The sequence below is a fragment of the Stegodyphus dumicola genome, chromosome 9 (genome assembly GCF_044657685.1).
Source record: "Stegodyphus dumicola isolate Sdum_Otavi_A_Nest chromosome 9, ASM4465768v1".
Classification (NCBI taxonomy): domain Eukaryota; kingdom Metazoa; phylum Arthropoda; class Arachnida; order Araneae; family Eresidae; genus Stegodyphus; species Stegodyphus dumicola.
The window spans coordinates 50,069,147-50,081,649 of NC_140776.1; the positions used below are offsets into that span (position 1 = coordinate 50,069,147).

Consider the following 12,503-nt stretch of genomic DNA (forward strand, 5'->3'; position numbering starts at 1 on the left):
GTCACAAAAATCCAATATATTAAAAGCCATTTCAGTTGTGCTTAAAGGGTTAAATTGACCTCTATTACACTCATTTTGTTAAGAAATGCATTTATTTAATTTTATAGCCTTTTATATGTTATAGAGAAAATGAGATTTTATTTGCTTGTTTATATACACATCGCTGACCATTAAAATTGCAACACCATGAAGGAAAGCAAACATAAAAAAATATTTATTGCTCGTAAACAGTATGGCTTGAATACAAAATGATTAAATTTGTAAGCATTTTCGAGGTTTACAGGGGTGCAAAATTAATAGAAACGGCTGCCACCCCTGGCAGCTAAAACGGCCCTTACTTCATTAGGCATGGAGTCAAACTGGGCTTGGATGACAGAAATGGGCAACTCATTCCATGATGCTTCAAGTCTGCGCCACACTTCATCAGCCGCATTAGCTGGAGAAGTGAGGCAGGCCAGTCTCTCAGCAACTCATGACCAGATGTTTTCAATGGGTGAGAGATCTGGGGTGAGACAGGGTAGCAATCAAATACCTTGTGTATCAGAACACCAGGGGCAACATGTGGTCTTGCATTATTCTTGGAACATGGCGTTTGGGAACCTCGAAGATAGGGTACAACTACTGGACAAATGTACCCATTTGCTTTCACAATTACTGTCGATCTGAACTACAAACGTGCGTGTCGTGTACCCAGTGGCTGCCCAAACCATCACACCAGGTGCAGGGCCCCTATGCCGATATCGAATGCAAGCAGGCAATGTGCGGTCTCCTCGGACACTCCACTAAACGGCTCATACTCACTATACAGCCATATTAAAATACTGCACGTAAAACCGAGACTCGTTTGAAAAGGTGACATTGTGCCACTCCGGTGCGCAGCTTTGTAGTTTGGCGCACCAGAGTCGCCGTCTCGATCTACGCTGCATTGTCAAGAGAAGCCGAAGCAATGGTCATCCTGCTGATAGTCCACTCTGCTGCAAACGTCCACGCACCTTAGGAGCTGATACTGGGCGTGCTGCAAACATGCCCATTTCCTGACTACTGGTCCGTGATGTGGTTGTACGGTTTTTCAGGGCTGACCTCACAGCGTTGAGATTCTGCATGCCGTTTAAGAATGACCCTCAGAAATCCATTAATTCCATATTCGCATGATAGTGGTTGGATGTCGACCAGTGCGGCCAGCGATATCACGGAACGAAAACCTACACTTTTAATAGGCAATGATCCTGCCTCTTTCGAATTTTGAAACTTACTGTAAGCATTCCCTCTTCTTATTCGAGGCATAGCATGACATTCTCCAACCTTACAAAGCACTTTCCGAATGAAAAATCAACTACACAACTTTTCTTTTACGCAGTGCTTCAGATGCCGTTTCTCCCTCCTGCGTCGTCTAAATGCGCTGAAATACTAATCATTTGCATATCCCAACTTCTTCTTCCTTTCATGTGGTTTTTGACGTTCATCAGATCAGCCCTTCTGGTGTTGAAATTTTAATGGCCAGCAGTTTATTTGAAATTGTAAAATTTTTAAAGCTCCTTCTTTGATTAAATCAAGTTAATTTTAATTTTTGCCATAACGCTAATTTTTATTTCATAGTAGAAAGTGAAATTAAATTTATAAATAGTATTATTTATAAATTGCAAAGCAAATAAAGATACAGAAAGTTGGGTAATTCGATATCTGTATCGTCTTTTTAAGATTATCATTTCCTAAATTTTATGCTGAATACTCCTAATTTAAAACTGGAATTTCGGCTTGAATAATGTTGATGCTAAAAGCGTATATATGTATTAAATATATCATAAACATATTCCATATTTTTTAAAGATCTAAGCTTCCAGAAATTGTTGGGTACCTACTGCATCCAGGATGATGTGTGAATAAGATTGATGTGTATTTCAAGAAATATTTGTCCAGCAATAAATTACGGCTTGTATTAGCTTACTTTTGTCCACAAGAGTCATCATTACAAAGCAATAAAGCATATCCCAATATATTATAGCTATTCTAAAATTGCAAGATATTACACATATATACATATATAGAGAGGTACAGATAGATAGATAGTTAGATAAGATACAAGAGTAAATTGTTTGCATTTATTGTAAATTATTCTATATTAATGTTTATCTATTTCGTTATTTCGTATTATTGTGAATTAGGTTTTCTTTATGAGTTTATGCATTTTGTGCATTATTTTATTATACTTGTAATTTTATTTATCATATATTTTGCTAATTAAGACACAATAACACGCCGAATAAATACTAATTCAGAAGTCAAACAACAAAAATCAGCGTTATATTTACAAAATTTTCACAGCACTAGTTTCGATGGTTTTACCGAACCACCATCCTCTGCTGCAAAACCGCAAATGAACAAGATAGGAAATAATGATTAGATAAGATAAGAAAGCCTGGACAAGAATAAGCAAGTGGCGTCATCTGTTGGTGAAACCAGAACTAAAACAAAATTTCTTTAAAGGCCGAAGGCAAATTTGGATTGGAATTAGGATGGTTAACTAGAACAGAAAGATTTTTATGAATGTGAAATGCCTCTAGAAAATCCAGTTCTCCAATGGAAGATGTTTTTTGAATAATTTTGGCAGCAGTTTAATTTATTGGCCAAACTAAGAGAGCCTTAAAATTTCGCGTCAAGGAACATGAGGCGTATGTTAGAAAAAAGGAAACACAGAAGTCTTCTGTTGCTCAACAATGTTGGTCCGAAAATCACACTTTCAATTTTTCTGCTGCCAAAATTATTCAAAAAACATCTTCCAATGGAGAACTGGATTTTCTAGAGGCATTTCACATTCATAAAAATCTTTCTGTTCTAGTTAACGATCCTAATTCCAATCCAAATTTGCCTTTGGCCTTTAAAGAAATTATGTTTTAGTTCTGGTTTCACCAACAGATGACGCCACTTGCTTATTCTTGTTCAGGCTTTCTTATCTTATCTAATCATTATTTCCTATCTTGTTCATTTGCGGTTTTGCAGCTGAGGATGGTGGTTCGGTAAAACCATCGAAACTAGTCCTGTGAAAATTTTGTAAATATAACACTGATTTTTGTTGTTTGACTTCTAAATTAATATATTTTGCTCTATTTTGGATTTATAAACAACTTCGCTTATTTTTCTGCATTTTGTAATACTTGCAATTCTGCATTAAAAAAACTGCTTGAAATTCTGAAAATAGTTTAAAGAGTACATAAAGTGTAAGCTTTTAAAGACGCTGGGCCCAGATGATAATTTAACATAATGCTAGGCGATATTTTAAAATTTTCCAACATACATATATCCCAGTCTATAAGAGTAATTTTTCTAGAATGATCTGATGATGCCTTCTTCTCTTGCTATGGTATTAATAAAAGTCAAATAACTCACAGATTCCAAAAAGACGAGTAAATTAGCATAATGTGTATATATTTCTTCCCCATCAAGTAATAGATAAATAAATGGACAATAAACAAATTTTACGTTTTGAACAGATTTATGACCTCCTCACTACCTACGAGCTCCCTGCCACGTGATCTTCTGGACTTGTATCCATAAACGCACTCTGTCCATGAACACCAGGTCGTCAGGACGCACCGAGGAGAGCAAGTGATTTCACATGACCGGACAGCAGAAGGGACAGAGGCCGTGTCTTTGGAAGCTGTCAAGCACAGATGAGGCTCCACGACAAGTGCCGTCTTGTTGTCAATACAACTAACATCTGAAAGTAAGTAATGTTATCAAATAGATATCGGATAAAAATACAAATTATTGAATTTATTAACATATCGTACAGAATATAGCGTGTATCAGTGATCTCAAACTCACTGCCCTCAAAGCAATTTTGTGTGTCTTGCGAATGCATTTTAATTGGTTACAACCGAAAACATCGCGGACGAAAACGTTGCGGAGAAAACAACACAAGGCGAAAATGTCGTGGTAGAAAACATCCTGGGAGAAAATAAAACAGAGAGAAAACGTCGCAGTTCTAAAACGTCGTGGTGCAAAATATCGTCGTCGAAAATAAAACGGTTCAAAAACTTCGCAGTTTAAAAACATCGCCGTCGAAAATATCGCGGTAAAAAATAAAGTACCTACAAATCATCGCATGACGATAACATCGCAGACATGCGTTTTTCAGGCTTTAATAACTGTAAATGGATATTCGCATAATGATTTGTGAGCGCAAGATGGAAAGAAGGATAATTTTTACGTTAATATCTTTTATTAACAAGTAAATTTTTAAAAAAGCAGAACAAGAAATTTAAACAAAATAAGAAATAATTTTTACTGTAAGAGTATCAGATTAACAAAACTGAAGAAAATAATCTCATAATTAACTTATTGCAATTTTTTTATAGATAAAGTCATGCACTTACTTATCTTCCTTTTCCTATTCTTTTTTAGATTATTCTCTTCATGAAAAATTACCAGTAAAACTTTATGAAAAAATTATTAATGACCTTTGTTAGTTAACTGTGTCAGCTTAAAATTCTATTAAGTACAGGGTTATCCAAATTAAACTTCTCCAACTCAGAGGCCTGTGCAGAGTGTTGTATGGGTCATAATGTGATGAAATTTTAAAAACAGACACTTCAGATTATGCGCTCTACACATGTTCTATATGTGTGCCGTGGTTCTCCACAACTCTTTCCATTCGCAAAGCAGTGTGTTTTACAGCGGAACGCAGTAAATCCACATTAATTCCACGAAAATGTCGAATAATTGCGTCTTTCAGATGTGCCAAGGTTGCTGGGTGTTCTCGGTAGACCCGATCCTTTAAGAATCCTCATAACCAAAAGTCGCATGGCGTGAGATCAGGCGAGCGGGGAGGACAAGCTGTAGGGAAACAGCGGCTGATCACACGTGCATCGGTAAAAGTTGCCCGTAACACCTGTTGAACGCCACGAAGAATATGGGGAGGTGCACCATCCTGCATAAATATCGTGTCCTGGAGGCGGTCACGTTGTTGCAGTTCAGGGATCACAAACGTTGTCAACATGTTCTGATACCGTTTTCCTGTGACAGAGCAGGTTTTGTACCCTGTTGGAGTCACCTCTTCAAAACAATAAGGTCCAATGACAAATGTTGCAGTGAAACCGCACCATACGGTAACCTTTGGAGGGTTCAAGGGCATTTGATGGATTGTGCGCGGGTTTTCACTTGCCCAAATGCGGCAGTTGTGCGTATTCACTTGACCATTCAGGTGAAATGGGCCTCATCCGTCCAAAGGATGTTCCACGGCCAAGCAGCATCGACTTCCTTTCTGGCAAGGAACTGCAATGCAAATGTTTCCCGAACTACAGGATCCCCGTCGGACAGCTGATGACGACTATAGATTTTGTAAGGAAAATAATCGAGGATTCGACGCATCACACGCTAGACGGTCGTATAACGCATATCAACAGCACGAGAAACAGTTAGCACACTGACAACACCATGTGGCGATTGGCTAGTGGGGTCCACGACCGCCAAAGCAACGTCTTCTACGCGTGCAGATTCCACAACCTGTCGTCCTCTACCTGGTAAAATTCCCAGCTGTCCCGTTCTTTCGAACTTCTTCATCATGTCTCGAGAGCGCGTGGTGTCATTGGTCCTCGGCGTAAGATCTTCAGCCGATGGAATGCTCTTATCGCAGCACAGGAGTTCTCGTCATTCTGGTAGAAAAGTTTTACTAACAGAGCTTTGTCTTTCAAAGTCCCTTTGTGCATCAGCGAGCTGGAAACAACTGCCTGTGCAAGGCCTGTCTTCCACTTTTGTAGGGCTCGTCTTTTGGATACGTATCGCAGAAGCTTTATTTCTGCAAATCACGTTGCTGCAATATGCACATTACTAGTGTTACAGCGCCACCTATCGGTAACTTCTTATACTAATTTTTTTGTGTAATAAATCTCGAGCGCATGATCTGAAGTGTGTTTTTAAAATGTCATCACATTATGATCCATACAACACTCTGCACAGGCCTTTGAGTTGGGGAAGTTTAATTTGGATAACCCTGTACTATAAGTTGCATTAATTTTCTATGCTTAAGTTTCTATTTTATATTTTCAACAAATATTTATTAGTTAACAAAAAATATGAAGGTAAAAACTATCCTTTTTCCATCCTGCGCTAACAAATGAATATGTGAGTATTCTTTTACAGTTATTAAAGGCAGAAAAACGCATATCTGCGATGTTATCGGCATGAGATGATTTGTAGGTACTTTACTTTTTACCACGATATTTTCGACGACGATGTTTTTAAACTGCAAAGTTTTTGAACCGCTTTATTTTTCTATGATGATATTTTGTACGACGATGTTTTCTCTTTGACTGGTTTTCTCCGACGATATTTTGTTCCACGACATTTTCGCCTTGCGTTGTTTTCTCCGCGACGTTTTTGTCCGCAATGTTTTCGGCGAACCCCTACGGTGCTTATAATTTTAGACGGATAAAGATATAGAATGAATTTATCTGCACGACTACTACTGAAGGGAAGAAGATAGAATTACTAGATTGGAGTTTCTTGAATATTATACGTCAGGCCACGCCACTGGGATAATGTGACAGAATTCACGATGTTCGTACAGTCAGCGAATTTAGTTTTCTAGCCGATAGCTGGTTGCGCTTCAGTATTCTGAAATTTCCGGTTAAGGTTAAAAATACGTTATTTAGCGGTTAATTCAGTATACTGGAATTACCTGAAATAAATGCAAATTTAAAAATTTAATATTTATTTGTGAATGAATTTGAATTACAAGGCAAAATCAAAAATTATTTCTAACTTTCAATTACTAACTTTTAGACTTTCAATTACTAACTTTTAGACTTCAGAGATAAAATAAACATAATTAGCCGAGAGGAGCAATTTGCTCAGAAAGCTATTAATTTTCTTTTGGCATTTTGCGTCGGTTTACTATAAGCGGCAGTCTCGCACGTTGGAGATAAAAATCTGCTTTATTTCAAGAAGCGTTGCTACTGCTCGCCTTCAAATCGTAGAGTTAGTTAATAAAATATTTCTAAGTTTTGCGATGAAATAATCAAATCGTTAATCAAAACTTTAAGTAAATTTTACAAAATCCATATATTATAAAAAAGAAAGTCTGTTTGTGCGTTTGTTTGTTCGTGTTATCGATTTCTGATCAATTATGAGGACATTTTTGCTACATTTAATCAACTAAAATTGAATAATATAGGTAAAATATTGGATGGAACTTGAGCTTTTTTGACCATTTGATTAGAAAGACGAAAACTGTTTTAAAACCTGCGTGGCATTGCTGCTGATATAATGAGAGAGAATTAGTTTATTTTTCTATTAAAATTTTTATGTGCGTTCCATATGGCATCAGAGTGAGAAATGGAAGACTATGAATCGTACTTTTTGCATCGTTATTAGAGAAAGATTACAGTGGTATCGTTCTTTCTGTTGTTAGATACATTACTCTCAATCTATCTTAACTGGCATCGGGTAATTTGGCTTGTATTTAGTAAATAAAGGTAGCACAAAAAACGTTAACAAAAGCCCTTTGGGTGTATTATAGAATCTGAGAGCTTTCAGATTTTTTAGTCCAAAGGAGCAATTTGCCCAGAAGGACTATTAATTTCCTTTCGGTATTTTTTTATTGAAACCTATAAACGGCGAATCACTTTTCAAAGTGCTGCCACCCAATATTATCGCCCTGCATTATATTTAAGAAATTAAATAATGAAGAATCTGCATGAATTTATGTGTATTTCTTGCAATGTGATAAAACAACGGTACCTAGAGCCATCAAAATTTAATAACGTAAGCTTCCATAGATTATGGGCTTGGGAAGAATTCTTTGAAATTAATTTTATTATCGATTTCATATTTTGTAACACTTCAACGAATTTTTTATTAACAAAGTAAACGATTTCAAAGCGAGAAATGGCAACACTACGAAAAAAAAACATTTTTATCTCCAGCGCGCGAGACTGTATCGAAAATTTAAAGATATGCTCATTTTAAAACTGTTTTGCGATATTGCTGTTGAATTGAGTACGTTGAACATGATATTTAATAAATAAAGGTAACACACAAAACGTAAAAAAACGCTTCTTTGGACGTAATTTAAAATCCGAAACCTTTCAGATTTTTAAAAATTTTTCATTTTTGTTCTAATATTTCTTTTTATTATTTGTTGTATAAAAAGTATAACATTTGCTTAAAGAATTCTTTGGTCCGTCAGCTGCTTTTAGATCGAACATTCGGTCCCAATGCAATTTGAATTTGAGACCACTTTTCTACACATTTCGTATTTGGATGTGATAAATTTTTCTGTGAAATGATTTGTGCGATGACAAACCAATATGCAAATTCTAATTTTGCATTATTTAAATTTGCTGCTCAAGATCATTTGTACAGTGCTTTCATTAAAATTAAGTCTATGGCGTGTTTAAAACATCAATCTTTTATTAATAATTATAATTTTTTTATTTGTTAACATTGAAGTTAGCGAAGTCATTTCTCGAAGTGTCGCTTGCGAAAATATAGACACTCTAGATAAACACTAACATGCTTGAGAGATCTCCTTAATGGAATAAGTTATGTTTGTTGTTACCGATCACAAAAAACCTTTGTGGAATAGTAAAGGATACAGTGAAATGTTTTGATAAGAATACCTTCAGATTACGTGACATTTTTCGGTATGCTCCCTCTAGTGGTTCATCCTTTTAAGGAATACATCGGCTATCGGAGAACATTCACATTCAGCGCTCCTTGTTTATACTTAAATATTAAATTTTAATTTCATAAATCAGTTTCAACAATAAGAACTGACTTATGAAACAGACTATTTTATATTTGTAATCCTGGGTTACTTATAACTTCACGAAATATTTTAAAAGTAAATAAATTTAATTATAAACTTTTTATGGACTTCAAAATGAAAATACAGATAAATTATTAACAAAATTTTCTGTTAATTATATTGGGGGTTATACCTCCTTTCTGTTTTTACACCTATTAACTATCTTTGGATTAACCATGGAATTCTTCGTCGTTATTACCAAGTTAATGGAAAGATGTCTAAACTTCAAACAAAATTTGCCATTAAGGTGGATAGATGGGGCATAAAGAAACAAACGATACGTTCATGCGGTGGCCAGCCAAGTTTTCTGAGAGTTAATTCTATGTGAATTTTCTTGTGTGTGAAGGGGGGATGAACGTTAAAGATGTCTTTGTATCTCCGTCTTTCGCAAATATCTTCGCAACAGTGTCACCATTACTCTGGCTGTGATTCATCGAGATTTACTGGCAAAGATAGCCATAGCATCAGCAAATATAGAAACACTGAGTATTTGTGATATATTTAAAAACAATTTGGTTAATCTACCTATATCTCATTACGATAAAATCTAATTATTAGTTGCCTAGTTGTTTTGATATAAATTTCTCAAGCATTTTCATATAGTTATGAATTACCCCATTTAATGATTCCAGTTTGAGACCCGTGTAAATGTGTCATTAAAGCAACAGATTAATGTTCCACATATCTTTCCTTTAGGTATTCATAACATTTACTGTGGAAAATTACTAAGTGCATGGATAAACGTATAAAATTAAAATATCCCTTCAGGATCACCGAATCAGAGAACAACTGTAGTCGCTAGTTGCAGGACGATGAAGAGCTGGGCAGATATCATCATTATAAACTATGACTAATACGCTTACAAAGCTTAAAAAGCAGCTTACATTAGCAATTTTTGAAAAATAGGTCTCTGAGGCTTCTGAAAGGAAAGGATTATTCCGAACTTCAGTTTTATTTTATCGGCACCTGCATTAACAGGATTCCTAACAGAATGTTTTGCTTAAATTTCCAATACTCCAGAACTTGAGCTCTTATTCCAAAAGTATTCGAAAGCTCAGGTTAACTCCACATCATTTTAATAAATGCTGGAATAACTAATCCATTTCTGTACATCTCAGGAGAGTACTAGCTAAGACATATAAGTACGGATTAATTTTCCTCGCTTGATAATCGGTTGATATATGGACTATTTCAATTATTTTAAAGCCTTAAAAATATTTAGAATTTTCTATTTCTGAAAGAATTCTTCCCTAAAATAAAGATTAATTATTCTCTAGCGTCTGTTCGAAGAGGTACATTAGTAATTAGATAGGAGGATATATGCCCCTCATTGCTTTTAAATGATTCATTATAATTATTTCTGAAGTAATTATAATTTATTACTTTAGAAGTAAACAAAGAAAATAACATAATTCCTTAAATAACAGACCTGGTTTTAAAGTCTATAAGGAGATACAACATAACTCTTAAAATACATTAACATTTTATGTATTTATTTTATGAATTTAAATTAGTATCACTGTTTTAGAGATTTATTAATTTATTAACTAATTGTTATTACATCTACGAAAAAAGGCATTAGCTGCACACTGCATTGCTGGCCTTTGTTTCAACCTGTTAGCTGTACAGAATTTCGATCTGAACTTGCTGGATGGTATCTATAAGGTGTGAATAACAATTGACTACAATTCAGTAAAATATGCAATATTTAATCAAATACCATACATAATAATGCCACATACAGTAATATAATTAATTATACGCAGATACTAGTTCTCTATATACTAATCCTACTAAACAATTTTTTAGAAACAAAATATAAAATACCTCGTATTTTCGCGCATTAAGCTGCTGAAAAATTTTCAGTAAAGTCATAAAGTAAAAAAATTAGAACTGATTTTTTCACAAAGACCAAATTTGAAATTCATAATTAATAAATTTCAAATAATCCTTTAAATGCAATAAATTATTTAAATATGTTAAAACCAAAACTTTTCAAACAATCAATACCCCAATTAAAAACGTTAAAGAAATATAAAGAAAAACGAACATAATAGAAGACTAATTCAATCAACTTCAATGACACTTCGTTAGGAGGAGGAATATTTCGTCAGGAGCAGGACATTTTAATTAAGTCTTTTCACTAAAGTTTTATAATTTCACTTACATTTTAAATTCTTTGGATTATATGCTATTTGTTTAAAGGTAAAATAATTTTGATTTGAATTTTTCATTGAAGTATTTTATTATTATTTCACTTACGTTTTCATTCTTTAACTAGAATACATTTTTATAAGGTACAAGTTCTAATTTACTAAGAGAAGTACTAAGAATTTACTTTGTTTTTACCTTGCTTTGGAGAGGGGCCTGAATTTTCGGGTGAAATATTATAATTAAAATACATTGAAATGGTTCATCGGCTAATTCTGGATACAGAAGAAGAAGGATTTTTGTGGAGGACCGATTTCAATTGATTTCAGTCTTCCTCCTCCTGACGAAGTGGATTCAAATTGATTGAATTCCTCCTCTGTTATGTTCGTTTTCCTTTAAATTTTTTGAATTGGGGTATTGCTTCTTTGAAAATTTTGCGTTTAACACTTTTTATATTCTTTATTGCATTTATAGGTTTTTTTAAAATTTATTAATTATGAATTTCAATTTTTGGGCTTTGTGAAAAATTAGTTCTAGATTTCTTACTTTATTATCTGTAATACTACTATATACACTACTTCTATATATTCTGCATATATACTAATATCTTTACCATATTATTATTATAGGATGGCTGTAATACATAATTAAAAACCTTATGGCTAAGGATGAGAGGCGACATACTACCAGGCGGGTGTCCGTCGAGATAGTTGCGATTTAAACATCACACAGAAAAATGTTGCGCAGAAAACATCGTCAACGGGAAATCATTGTTGAGGAAAATATCGCAGTTCTAAAACATCGGGATATAAAGCATCGCCGTGTAAAATAAAGCGGTTGATTAGGTTACTTAATTATGGCAAAGCCTCAAGGGCTATCTGCCTAAGAGGAGGGATGCTTTCGTGGAGGACGTCCTAAAGGAAACTGGCTCGTATACACGTTATACATGGGGAAAAACCACGAAAACACCCATGCAGCCAGCCCGTTCACGGGATTCGAACCTCGGACCGAACTGCCAGTGTTCAGCGGCTTTACCGCTCAAATAAACTGGTTGAAAGACTTCACAGTTTGTCAACCAGTTTATTTGAGCCAGTTTATCTTATATCAACCAGTTTATCTTCACAGTTGAAAGACTTCACAGAGTAACATCGTAGAAAATATCGTGGTAAAAATAAAGCAGCTAATAATCGGATGATGATAACATTAAGAAGTGTTTTCAAGCTTAAATGCATGTTTGCATAATGATTTGTGAATGCAAGAAGTACTGAGGAATATTTTTACCTCTAAATTTCAGATTTTTGAATTATACATTTTTGCTCAAAAGCAAGAAACATCCAAACTAAGTGAAAATGAGTAGAAAATTTATGCTACAAATAGCAGCTAAAAGATCTTAAAACTTAGGCAGTTAATTAAAGAACATCGTTAAATTAATCTCTTTTATGAAGTTTGATTCGTAGTAATACCTTAAAAATCATTTAAAAACTTTTAAAATCTAAAAACACATATCTGCGATGATTTGTAGGTGCTTTACCTTTTCACCTTTTCC

The 12,503-nt window shown here is 34.5% G+C and overlaps 1 protein-coding gene and 1 long non-coding RNA gene across 6 annotated transcripts in view; one reads left to right on the forward strand and one right to left on the reverse strand.

Moving 5' to 3' along the window:
• Positions 1-12,503, forward strand: part of LOC146995341 (uncharacterized) — a 470,439-nt gene that overhangs the window by 374,769 nt on the left and 83,167 nt on the right. The window contains exon 3 of the long non-coding RNA XR_015042973.1: positions 3,489-3,721. This is a non-coding gene — a long non-coding RNA (uncharacterized LOC146995341). The remainder of the gene's footprint in view (positions 1-3,488; positions 3,722-12,503) is intronic.
• Positions 1-12,503, reverse strand: part of LOC118188795 (thrombospondin type-1 domain-containing protein 7B-like) — a 1,066,734-nt gene that overhangs the window by 102,276 nt on the left and 951,955 nt on the right. For all 5 annotated transcript variants that reach the window (XM_085823427.1, XM_085823425.1, XM_085823426.1 and 2 more), the window contains one exon: positions 3,509-3,715. In XM_085823427.1, the coding sequence (XP_085679553.1) occupies positions 3,509-3,715 (207 nt within the window). The remainder of the gene's footprint in view (positions 1-3,508; positions 3,716-12,503) is intronic.